We start from the raw sequence: 13723 nt of genomic DNA on the forward strand, positions 1-13723 counted from the left end.
GGGTGAACTACCGAAGTGAAACGCAGGTCAATGTGCAAGTCGTTGCAAAATTCCTTGAAGGCTCGGCAGTTGAACTGCTTCCCGTTGTCGGTTACCAATGCTCTGGGTATACCGAAACGACACACGATTTGCCTCCAGAAGAAATCCCTGATCCGAGCTTCTGTTATGGTGCTTACTGCCTCTACCTCGATCCACTTTGTGAAGTGATCTACTGCCACTATCAAGAACTTTTTCTGCCCTGTGGTTGGCGTGAAAGGTCCCAGGATGTCAATTCCCCATGTTGCAAATGGCCAAGGACTGGTAATAGGACACTGCTCTGTGGTGGGAGCATGTCGGATGTTCTGATGCCTCTGACAGTTTTCACACTTCTTTACTATCTCCTCTGCCTGCCTGACCATTAGGGGCCAGTAGTAGCCCTGCAACACTGCTTTCTTGGCCAACATGCGAGGAGCTATGTGTGCCCCACAATACCTTCATGTATTTCTCTCAGAACATACTCCCCTTCCTCTGCTGTCAGGCATCTCGACCACGGGTGGGTGAATGACTTCCAGTATAAGACTCCGTCGAGGAATGCGTAGTACTGGGCTTGTCGCAAGATTTTGTATGCTTTGTCTCTGTTTTCTGGCAGAGTTCCGTCCATCAGGTAGTGGGCTATGCCTTGCATCCAATTTTCCAAAGGCTGAGTTAGAAAAATTGTTTCGTGGTTGTCAATGCTGGAATGCTTTTGAATTGAGAAATGGACCCCCGGTATCTTTTCGTTCACTGTTGCTGCTTTGGCCAGTACGTCGGCCTCTTGATTTTCCAAGCGGGGAACTTGTTCTATCACCCATTTTCCTCCGAGCTCCTGAATCTTGTTCAAGAAGAACTTGACTCTGTCCACATATCTTCTCATTTCTGGATCCCGAGCTTCAAAAGTACCCAGGATTTGACAAACGACCAACTGAGAATCACTTCTTATCGTTACATGCTCGGCTTTCACCACGTTTACCATTCTTAATCCGATCAACAGAGCCTCGTATTCCGCGGCATTATTGGATGCCGGGAAATCGAATTTTACCGAGCTTCGGAGTGTAACTCCGTGAGGGCCTTTCAAGACTACGCCTGCCCCCGATCCTTCCAGATTTGATGCCCCATCGACTTCTAAGACCCACCGTAGAAGTTGTTCATCGGGTTCCTCAGGTTGGTCACTCGCTGTGGTCTCGGCTATGAAATCTGCCAATACTTGTGCTTTTAGAGCCGGTCTTGGTTCATACCGGATGTCGTATCCTCCCAGCTGGACCGACCAGCTGACCAGCCGTCCCGACATTTCTGGCCTTTGCAACGCCTTTCTCAGAGGTTGGTTCGTCCGTACTACAATGATGTGAGCCTCGAAATATCTCCTTAGCTTTTCCGCCGCCACTTTCAATGCCAAAGCAAATTTCTCAATTTTTGGATATCTGACCTCCGGGCCTTTCAAGACCCTGCTGAGATAGTAAATTGGGGTTTGCAGACCTTTATCTTCCTTCACCAGGACTGCCGCTGCTGTCTCATCATTCACCGAGAGATACAAATATAAGATTTCCCCTGGCTCGGGTCTACCTAGCACTGGGGGTGTGCTGAGGTAAACCTTCAGCTCTTCAAAAGCTGTATTACACTCCTCTGTCCACTTGAAATTCTTTGTATTCTTCAGAATTTTGAAAAATGGCAAACATCGTTTGGCCGAACAACTCATGAACCTTCCCAACGCCGTGACTCTTCCGTTCAACTTTTGCACTTCTTTTACCGAGCTCGGGGCTTTCATGTTCATCACTGCTTCGATTTTCTCCGGGTTCGCCTCTATGCCTTTCTCCGAGATGAGGTGCCCGAGGAACTTCCCGGACCGGACTGCAAAGACACACTTCTCCGGGTTCAGCTTGAGATTGAAACTCTTCAGCTTTTCAAAAGTTTCTGCCAGATCCCCTGCGTGATCCTCGATCCCTTTGGATTTCACGACTATGTCATCTACGTAAACCTCGACGTTCTTGCCCAGTTGATCTTTGAAAACATGATTCATGAGTCTTTGATAGGTTGCCCCAGCATTTTTCAAACCAAAAGGCATCTTCTTGTAGCAATATGTCCCCAGATCTGTGGTGAAAGCTGTCTTTTCTTCATCGTACTTGTTCATCGGGATCTGATGATATCCCTGAGAGGCATCCAAGAAAGCATAGACCGCAAATCCGCACGTTGCGTCCACCAGTTGGTCGATGTTTGGTAGAGGGAAACTGTCTTTTGGGCAGGCATTGTTTAGATCAGTGAAATCTATACAAAGCCTCCATCTACCGTTAGACTTCTTGATCAAGACCACGTTAGCCAGCCACTCTGGATAATCTACTTTCCTGATGAATCCGGCTTTCAAAAGCTTCTCCACTTCGTCTCGGATAGCAATTTGTTTCTCTAGAGAGAAAGTTCTTTTCTTTTGCTTAACAGGCTTGCACTTAGCATCCATGTTTAACTTGTGCGAGATTATCTTCGGGTCTACCCCCCCAATATCCTCTGGCTTGTTGGTAAACTCCTCCACATACTGTTTTATCCGAGCTATGATAGCTTCTCGGTGCTCGTTTGGCCAATCTACCCCTAGTTTTACACACATCTCGGATCCCTCTATAAGTTCGATCGTTTCTAAGTTTTCACGGGGTTTCTGGGCCTTTTTCTCTCTGAGGAGTAGCTCCGGTGTATCGATGTTCATCGTTTCCACCGTGCTGCCCATAGTTGCCATGTAGCATTGCCTAGATAGGGTTTGATTTCCCCTAATAGTTATGACCTCGTTTTCCACTGGGATTTTCATCATCAAGTAACGAATACTAGTCACTGCACCTGTGCTATACAACATAGGTCTACCAAGGATACCATTATATGCTAGAGGCATGTCAACTATCATGAACAGTGAACGTACCTTCCGTGTTGGTTCCGCCAGGATTCCCTCTGTTCCGTCCTCCTGAGGTATTTCGATACCGAGCTCCAAGTCTAGCTCGACCATGCCTTCTGGGGTGACCGGAGCTCCTCCCAGCCCCAGGAGGGGAATGTTCACAGGTTTAAGATCAGTTTTGGATCCTCCCATCGACAAAAAGACTGACAGAGTCAACAAGTTAACCGAGCTACCATCGTCCACCAGCAATCGTTTTACCCATTTCGATCCAATGATGGCGGATACAATCAAAGCGTCTTCATGAGGAAAATCTACTCCTTTCGCATCCTCTGGCCCGAAAACAATGTTAGGCCATGGCGACCCCGTAGATACCGACATGACCATCATTTGCTTTTTCTTTCTACGTTTGCGACCATACTCGGATTCTAAAGTTCCTCCTGAGATAGTGTTGATCACTCCCGTGACTTGTGTTTTCTTTGATGGGGATTGGGCTTCCCTGCTCCCCTGGCTCCGACCTGACCGAGTTGACCCTCGTATTTCCTCGGTCTTGGCCCTCCTTGGCCACAACAAAATGTTGTAATCGCCCCTGGCAGACCAACTTGTCTATCTCACTTCGCAAACGTCCACATTCCTCTGTTTCGTGGCCATAACCATCATGAAAATCACAGAACTTGGATCGGTCTCCGTCTTTTACTAGCCTCGGTGGATAACGAATCTCTTCATTGTTGTGCTTGATCCAGGACAGAATCTGCTCCCTTGGAGTGTTAAGTGGTACATATTGTCTCGGTACCCCTGCTCGGTCCACGTATCCTTCAGTTCCTTCCCCTATACTGAAACTTGGCTTAGTACCAGGCCCCGTGCTTGGTGGACTGGTTTGAGCATTGAACGGCTTGTTACCCCTGTACCCCGAAGTCTCATTCAGAGGTCGGTACCGATCTTGGCTACGGTTGGATCCCTGAGTATTTTGCGTTTTACTGGGAACCGGGCTAGCCATTCCGTAAGACTTCCTCTGCCTTTCCTCATCAAGATTGATATAATTCCAAGCCCTGTCCATCAACTCGGTGTAAGTGTCAACCGGGTTGGTGATCAGGCTGTCTCGGAAGACTTGCATGCTGGTGTTATCTTTCATAGCATCGATGGCAGTATCATCGTTCAAGTCTTCTATCATGATCCCCTCGGCATTGAACCGAGCAATGTAAGCTTTCAAACTTTCTCCCTGCTTTTGAAAGCATTTCTTTAAATCACTGGATCTTTTCTTTCGCTCAATGCTCTGAGAAAAGTGAGTTTTGAAGGCCATGGCGAGCTCCCTGAAACTAGTAATAGAGCCCTCCTTGTGGTTCTGGTACCACTTTTGCGCTACATCGCTTAACATTAAAGGGAACACTTTGCACACCGTGGCGTCTGAGACACTTTGGACCCCCATGGAAACCTGAAAACAACTTAAATGAGTCATCGGGTCGGATTTACCGTTATATCTGTCAATGGGCGGATATTTAAACTTATCTGGAAATGGGTCATCCCATATAGCCTTTGACAAGGGGCTAGCAATGCCACAGGTAGTGAAAGGTCGAGACTCTGCCTTATGCCCTTTATGCTTATCCAGCTCGGCCTGGACAAGACGAGTAACTTCGTCACACAAAGTTTTCTGATGCTGTGACGCTGCACCCGAGCTGTGAACACTTTCTGCCCCGTTTCTCCTGACCGGTGGAACTCCTGCTCTCGCGGTCCGCAGAGGATCTGCCTCCGGGTCTGGTTCTCCCCTCCCCAAGCCAGCGTCTCCGCGCTGTGTCCCCGGTGGAAGATTCTCATCTTGCACCCCCTCCCTTCGAGGAGGAGGAGGATCATTCCGACCTTCGTCTCTCGGAAAAGGGTGATCATGCCGACCTTCGTCTCTCGGCAGAGGGCGATCGTGCCGACCTTCGTCTCTCGGCAGATTAGTGTCACGATGATCTTCGCCTCTCGGCGCTTGATGCTCTGTTGGACCCCTAGGTCTTGGTCGTGGGTGATCGTTCCGACCCTCTTCTCTCGGAGGACGACCATCCTGAAACTCAGCAGCTCGGGGTGGGGGGGCCACGGGGGTGGCCGAGGGATTGTAACTTGGGTAATACTGGGACATGACTGCAAAATGCATCTGCTGGGCCTGGTGCAGTTGGCGAGCCATGTATTCTAAATATTCTTGAGCTTGTAAGACCGCCGGAGGTATATCTTGCCCCGAAGTTGTTCCTGTTCCCATAGCCACCAGTGTAGCGTCTACCGGGAAGTTGAGTTGAGTGGGAGACAAGGTATTGTGGAGGAAACTCTGAGGCACGGTGGTTCCTGGGGTGGATAAGTTGGTGTGGCTTGCATCTGAAGCAAAAGGGTTTGCCCTAGGATAGTTTTCCAATCCATACAAAGGCACAAATCCAGCTCCACTGCCGGAGGCCATGGATCCCCCCACCTGAGCATTCGCCGGAGGAGTTAAGCCAGTGATCACAGAGGTCCGACCACTAGCTGACACTCCACCGACCAAGTTAGTGTCAGTAACCGTAGTTCCCAGAGGGTCTACCCTGTCCAAAACAGGATTATCAGCCATTGTTTCTTGTCAAGATCTGATCAGCAACGTCAAAAGAATCAGAGCAGAACAAGGGAATACAAAACGCTTCCCACAGACGGCGCCAAGTGATAAATCACCAAACAGAATCCGAGCTTTAACGACCTGCACACCACAAGCAAACAGAGGTCAGAAGGAACTCCGGTGGGGGTCACCGGACGTTCACTCCGACGCTCAAGTAAGGTTTTGAGGTAGAGGAAGAAGAAGAAGAGAAAAGAAGTATTCTTAGAGTAGAAAAGAGAAATTACCTAGGTTTTGTCCTTAAACCCTCTATTTATAGTTAGGGTTTAAGGACAAAACTGCCTCGCTGGCAGGCTGTGAGCCCAGTGGTCCCAGAATTTGGTTATGCTCACGTGGAAGAATATCCCTGCAGGAGGGGCGGTTTGTTAGGTGTGTCAGAGGGAACATTCCTCACGTACCTGTCAGAAGATCTTCTGTGGTCCCAGGATCTGGTACATGAGCGTGTGCTTTTGGGCAAGACCTCGGAGCCCGGTCAGACTCTGAAGCTCGGATAACTTGGGGACCAAGTTATCATGTTTCTGGTATTTGAGAATGTCTCGAAGCTCGGGTCGTATGGTCCGGTCTCTCGGTTTTATGAACCCGGAGCTCGGATAGAATCGTGGTTCCAACCTTATCAGCCCTGAGTATCTCGGATTATGTTCGAATACCCGTCGATTCGGTGACCCCCCAAGTCGCATGATCTATGATTCTGAGAAGGTCGGACGTAGCTATCAGGTCGGCGAAATACTTGACTTAACGATGTTCGTTTCTGGCGAGATTGCTTCGCCCCTATTAGATGTGCTACGTTATCACTAATTATTACTGTAATTTAGCTTTCAAACTACACAATTATAATCTCTGGAAACATAAACAATGTAATTTAACTTATAATTTATTATAATCGATGGCATTACTTTCAGAATTTTTAGGCTTTGTGTTTCGTGGAGACGACATGATAGTTTAAAAACTAGATTGATCCTTTATTATAAATTGATGGAGCTGATGTAACTTTTCTCTGAAACTAGTTTTTATCAGGTGTTATTTTTGAAGTATTTAGAAATACTAGTCATTTTATTATAATTAAAGTAATTGATAGAATTTGATTTGTTTTAACTTCTAAACATTGGGATTATTTTTTTATATTTCTTAGTAAATAAATTACGGCACATGCTTTTTTAAAAAACTAAATTTGTATTTGTATCCTTATAAATAATTTTAGTGGAAATGTTAATTCTAAAATTTCTCCGGAACTCTACACGTGAAAGTTTTTTTGCCTATTGCAAGTATCGCTCGAGGAGTATTTAAATTATAGCTATCAATTGTTAAAGAATAAATTTTTTAATCTACTAGATAGGATTTGGCAAAAATCCTTTTTGTGACTTTGATTTTGATTGTTAATTTATTAAGGAAATTTTGTGTATATCAGGCTAAAGTTCAAGAAAGAAAAACCATCAACAAAACTATAAAAATGTTGATGTTTATCTGGTACTTCTGTGTAGCGATACCCACAAAATTTGTTTCTTAGTTCACTTCTTTTCTCCTTTCTGCCATTGCACTACATTAGATCAATCACATCGTTCTAGTAATTTCTTTCCATTTTGTTTTTAAATATAAGAGGATATGACCATATCATGCAACTAAATGCATGTAAATAGAGTATTTTATGAATTGATATTTAAAAATTAATTTTTATTAAATAATTAAAAAAAAGCGTTTGTGAAAAGATTTAAACCACGACCTATCAGTTTGCTAGCCGGAGCTTATAACATTTGAGTTATAATTCATTGGTATAAATTTTTATGTTTTTAATATTTAAAAATTAATTTATTTTGTATTATTTTAAAACTGAGTCACTTAAGTAAATCAATTAGAAAATAATAATATTCATAAAAAAATTAGAAAATAATACATAAACAAATTCACATAGAGTAATTTATAAAACCAAATGGCTTATAAGTGCAAGTTAGGGGTGAGCATTATGTTTTAAACATAGCCGTATAAAATCTAGCCAAATCAAATCAATTTTTTTAGAATTAAACTTAATAAAACTTTTGATCCAAACATGTTGGTCTGCTTAATTTTTCGGATCAATCCGGCTATTCGATTAACTTGTACTAAAATTTATCTAAATCGTTTTTATATCCCAACCTAACTCGAACTCAAAAATTTATTATGCCAATTTATCCAAAAAAAAATTTATTATGCCAAATTTATCAATCCGGCTCAGTTATTTATTTTGGTATAAATTTTGCATGCTATAAGAGTATGTAGCATGAATTTATAACCAGAAACTGAACCGCTAGAAGATTCACTTGAAAATTCTTTCAATTATTCAGTTTCATTTTGATTATTGCACCTTTTTAATAGTATTTAGCACAAAACAATTGATTTTGTACAAAACCAGAGCGTAAATTTACTCAACTTGTCAAACGATATTGGACTTATGCATGTTTAATGATTGAGAGTTAAAGCCAATAGATGAGCCTTCACCCATTAATGATATGAACATCTTAGACATACTAAGAGATTTTGATAATAAAATATTTTGTCTATTCCTATTAAACTAAGTGGTAACTAATTTAAACCCACTTATATTTGAGTAGTTGTGTCGGAAATATGTATATTATTATAAATTGAATAAAAAAATGAAGTGACTTGTAGTGCCTAAAAGGATACTTACCAACCTTTAAAAAAAACTCTTTCTTTTCTTTTTAAACTCTCTCGTCTTTTAGAAATTTTAGCCGCAACATGAAAATGATTTTAGAAAAAAAAAATCAAAATCACTTCTTTACATTCAATTTTTTTTTCGAAATCTCGTATTAAATTTATTTTACGTCATAATCACATATCTGAGATCTGTTAATATTTTTTTTATGGATGTTTTATCCTTTTTAGTGGAATTTTGGTTCTTATCCACTATAATTTTGCTATTTACTTGATAGAAATATTTATTTATGGAGTATAAACCTGAAGTATTATCAGTAGATATTTTATTTCTAATTCATCGAAGTCATTCAAAGACCAGAAAGTCGATTTGTAATTTAAAATAACAATTGAATGGAGGGAACGGATCGCCATGTCATACATTATAGGAGTTCTGTAAACGCAATTGAAGAAATAAGATGTAATTTTTTATTATTTTATTAATGTTCTGTTATAATATTATCAATTTACTTAATATTTGATCAAGTCGTATTTTTATTTTTATAGTAATAATATTTTCATCGTTCCAAAGAAAAATTATGCTTAATACAAATTTATTAATTTAATATAAATAAATTTCAATTTTATTGTTTGTCACTTAAGCCAGCACAGCATAAAGTTCTACACTAAAACCCTACGAATGCACCTTTTTTTTCATAAAACATTATGAAACCTTTTTTTTAAGGAAAATTAAACTTATTACCATTTGAACCACATGATTTGGTGCATGTATGTAGTGGATTAGGGTTCAACTAAACCTCTCAAATTAGACACTAAACGTAATTTTGTCCCAAAATCTGATACTAATTATTGAATAGGCATCTTTCAAAACTATTTCATCAGTTAAATCAATGGAAATATGTCGTTTGGAAGGGTACACTCATCCCCACACTATGTTATGATAATATAGTGAATTTGGTGGGTATATAGAGCCTCTGTTCATGCACCTATGATAACTAATCCAAATTCATATCAAATTAGATCAAGGGTTTCATAAATATTTTAACATCCAAACCGGTGACAGAACCAGCGGTCACTAACTCAAAATTTAACCGGTAAAAAATATCAATTTGATGGTTGAATCGTCTGAATCTTACACCAATAAAAAATACAATTAGATTTATAGATGACATTTAAATTAAATAGATAAATATATTCAAATATATAGAAAATTAGTTGGTTTTTACAGCTTAATGTCAACCGTTAGACATGAAGTTTTTCCAGTTCAACCCGATTGTTTCTGATTCTCAAAAAATATTTAACTGAATTGACAGTCGGTTCATGTTCAAACCAATTATCTGGTCTGGTTTTGAAAATAATGGTTTATATGATATTTAATCTTATGTTTTGGATTTTAAACAAAAACATTACACAACACTCACTCAAAGCTTCTATGGATTCTTCTGCTCTAAGTACATGCATGAATGTTAAGCAAGTCAATTACTTGGACATGTCTCATGTTCTTGTCAGTATTTTTGCATATCTATTTGAGAAATTGATTCTATTGTAAACAGCTGCCAACTAGAATACAAGGAGAATTAATTAGGAGTTTGTATTTATTAAAACATTTAATTTTAATTTTTAAACTAATTACTATTTAAAAAGATAAGGATGTTGTTAATGCAACAAAACAATTTATGAAGATCAAATTACTAAAGGATTATGTATTAATCTTTTGTTTTCTTCAATTGCTACTATTTTTAAGTGGTAATTTCTTTTAATACCAAACTTTTACTTGTGTTCTCAGTTATGTCCAAATCATTCAAAATAGGACAGAGTTAGCCCATTTTCGAATATTCAAAACATTTCCTAGTTATTTTTTGAATCGAACCAAATTTTTACTTACTTGGCATCCACGTCATAGCTAAGTTAAAGAATTGTTGACGTTACAATGCCCCTGATCCAATCAAAACACAAATAATAAAACTCAAACCAAATTAATTTATTTATTATTATAAATTTTATATATATGAAAAAAAATATTAATATCTTTAATAATCTAATTATAAATTCCAATGAATTAGATCAATTTTTATCGTGAAAAAAATTATTCCAAAATTTTCAATCCTGCTGCTGGTTTTTCGCACTCCAGACACCACCCCAGTTCCCACTCCTACTATAACTCCGAGAAAAGACACCGCCGTTTGTTTTCTCCGAGTAGAGGAACTGTTCGACTTCTACAAATGGAGGAGAGGAATTGCGTTCAACAAACTCTCATCTCCTCCATTTAAAGAAGACGAATCTATCATCTCCTTCATTAATGCACTCCTTTAATGGAGGAGCTGAGATCCGTTCTACTCTCCTTCATTAATGGAGGAAACAGTAAGGTTGTCTCCTCCATTAATCGAAGAGCCGAATATACCTGCTCGTCTTTATCATGGTTGGAGAAGACGAGCAGGTCTCGTCTTCCCCATCAATGGAGAAGATGATTGGTGGCCAAATTGCTAGCTAGCAATCTCCGATAGGGGATCGAACAGCAGTTGGACTGATAGGTTTTTGAAAACACTATAAATTCAAATTTTATCAATAAAAATGATGATTTTGGATTTATTTAATTTTAAATAATATTTAAACTAATTATATATCTATTAAAAATATTTTTATAAAAATATAACTTAGGTTTAATTAAGTTATTTAGAATTCTAAATTAATTTTTACTAGTTAATTTAAGAAATATTAATTTTATAAATATGTATAAATTTATATTAATATAATTAATTGATTTGAGTTAAAAATTGGGTTTGATTTTAGTTTTGTTTTCATGTAGGTTGTCATGATGTTTGATTGGACGAGGGGGCGTTGCCACGTCTACAATTTGCTGAGTTGGTAGTTACGTGGACGCTAGATAGATTAATAATCAATTCGATTTAAAAAGTTGTTAAAAAAATTCTTAATATCTCAAAATGGAAAAATCCTACCGATTTTGAAAGGCTTGGAATATAATTGAGGATACAAGTAAAGATCTGGTATTAAAATTCATTTGCCCATTTTTAAAAGATGAATTTTGAGTCAGTAACTTATATTATTTGTAGCTATAACATATTATATTATTAAATATTTTTTTGTTATGAATAAATTCTTTTAGTAGGTCCCAAGATATAGCAAAAGACTCTCAACTCACAAGACGTGACTTACTTGAAGTTGCAAACTGCATATCTAAGCTGAAAAGAATTACAAACTACTCCATCAATTCTAATAGAGTTGTTCATTTTTTTAGTTTTGATCTCAAAACTCTTGTCTTCTAATAAAGTAGCAATTTTTTAAAGTCAATTTTTCTGTATTGTTCCCATTTAAAACCCACTAAGGAGCTTGTATTTATTGATATCTATAAATAAATGAGTTTTTTGTGATTATATTAAATAAGAGTATATATGAAGACGACAGTGATTTGCGCCCCTAGTCTATATGGTAATGGCAGAGGGAGAATCCCCAGCTATAAAGTAGCGGCAATGGATGAATCCTCGGTTAACCTAAGGATTGTGAAATTGTGGATAAGTGTGATTCAATGTGAATAGATGTGAGTCGAGTATTAGTGTTTTCCCCGGCTATATTATTTTGTTATACGTAATCACATTATTTTATTAATGTTTACATGCCTGCACTATACTATTACTAACCCAATCATATACCATAGAGTATATAATAAAACAATTAATAAAACATGTTCAAGCCAAACATGACATACAAGTTCATATGACCAAACGACACATCAAATATCGGCATTAACATGGTCTATTGGGAAGTGTTTTACTTTTCTCTACTAGGGTGTTATCTAGCTCTATGATGGATCACGCTGTCAAGTCTATCCATCAATGGTCTGAAAACTCAAAATTTATTATTCTGAAAATCCGAGTTCTGGCATGACCTCTTTCGGCTGTAAAATAAGACGGCTCCGAGTAGCTTTCGTCTTCTTGTGGGCTTGTACTTTATAAGTCTTATGAAGGTGGGGTTCCCTTACTAACTTTTTAACTCCATTTGTCTCTCTTACTTTACTTTTCTCCCAACTTGCAAGTTTTTTTTGCATTTATTTTGTTAGTACAATGGAGGTTCAAGGAGTAATCTAGGGATCCGGAACAATACGCTACACAGGATGCTTCATTCTTAGAGGCGGGTCAGGAGGTCCCATTTTTGCTGTGTTTTGAGCATCACATTTGCACTGGATTCCAGTTTGAGGTATGTTTTTATGAGCTTTCCTCTTAGGTAGATGTTTCAACTTCTTGGATGTTTGAATTTGCATTCGCGATTGCTCGAAAATGGGCCAAAACCACCATCAAAAAAGTGTATCGAAGGAGGGGGACAAGTTGGTGCCGCAGCCACTATGAATTGGCGCCACCGCCAGTGCTACTGGAGTCATGGTGGTGGCGCCAGTTCCTTTCCTGTGTGTGGCCTCTGACTGAATTTTGACTTCTGGGCCTACTTTCGTGGCATTCCAATACTAATATCTGATAAACTTGAGACTCTTATGGTTTCAAGATAAAGAGACGTTCCACGCTTCTAGTAATTTTGTTGATGCTTCATATTGGTATGTTCCTTTTCTCCTTGTTGTTTACTCGTACATAGATGTTGTAGATTTTGGTCGCTTAGCAGGTGCTCTGTGTACTATGACGAGGGTGAGTGTTAGTTCTTCGTTCTATTCCTTGATGGAGAGGTGGATGGATATGACCCATACATTTCACTTGCCGGTAGGGAAGATGACAGTGGCTCCATTGGATTTATTGCTCATTACAAGGATCGCCTTTTACGGTCAGCCAGTGCCACTCGATAGTGATTTGGCGACTTATGTTTGGCGTGATGAGTATATCCACGAGATGATGACCTTTGTGTCACAAGTGAAGTGGCATACTCTTTGGTATACTGAGATGTATGAGCATTATCAGGATTGTGTCTGAGGAACAGACACGAGATCGATCTCGTTGCCCGAGTCTTTCTGTTTTTAACCCGAGTTTGACTCTACCCCTTTGTGTATTACCATTGCTGGAGGACTTGGACCAAATTGCTTCATATGATTAGGGATCTGATGCCCTCAATTATCTGTACAGTAGCATGGACCAGGTTGTCCATAGGAATGGTTGTTCCGAAACCCGTAGCAAGCCTAGAACCTCTATAAATTTTTCGCAAATATAATATTAGATCATACCTGATGTACGATCCGTTTTCATAACATACTATAAAACATTACTCTCGTTTAACGTAACATAATTCTGAATATATATATATATATACATATATCTATATATATATAGATATATATATATCTATATAGATATATATATAGATATATAGATATATATATAGATATATATATATATATAGATATATATCTATATATATATATATATATATCTATATAGATATATATCTATATATATATATATATATCTATATATCTATATTATATATATATAGATATATATATATATATATATCTATATATATATATATATATCTATATATATATATATATATATATATAAGCAAAATACGTTTTCAGAAATACTAGTCAAGTAACCCTATCACTTAACGTACACTTCTTTTCTGAAAACCTG

General features: G+C 38.6%; 1 protein-coding gene across 1 annotated transcript; it reads right to left on the minus strand.

The window, feature by feature from the left end:
- Positions 1-451: 451 nt before the first annotated feature.
- LOC126668258 (uncharacterized) lies at positions 452-2803 on the minus strand. Its single transcript, XM_050361464.1, has 6 exons — positions 2299-2803; positions 2068-2244; positions 1708-2013; positions 1492-1638; positions 989-1398; positions 452-844 (listed from the first exon to the last, which is right to left on the minus strand). Exons 1-6 carry the CDS (start codon positions 2801-2803, stop codon positions 452-454), a joined length of 1938 nt encoding a protein of 645 aa, XP_050217421.1.
- Between the last annotated feature and the right edge of the window lie 10920 nt (positions 2804-13723).

Source organism: Mercurialis annua, linkage group LG2, assembly GCF_937616625.2.
Source record: "Mercurialis annua linkage group LG2, ddMerAnnu1.2, whole genome shotgun sequence".
Classification (NCBI taxonomy): domain Eukaryota; kingdom Viridiplantae; phylum Streptophyta; class Magnoliopsida; order Malpighiales; family Euphorbiaceae; genus Mercurialis; species Mercurialis annua.

Bases quoted from the DNA above. Each gene is read 5' to 3' on its own strand.
- LOC126668258 (XM_050361464.1), bottom strand. From the start codon at position 2,803: ATGAAAATCCCAGTGGAAAACGAGGTCATAACTATTAGGGGAAATCAA. The intron at 2,245-2,298 runs GTAGATGGAGGC...CCTGCCCAAAAG, and splicing joins CTTGATCAAGAAGTCTAACG to ACAGTTTCCCTCTACCAAAC. The intron at 1,639-1,707 runs GTTGTTCGGCCA...TCAAGTGGACAG, and splicing joins GGCGTTGGGAAGGTTCATGA to AGGAGTGTAATACAGCTTTT.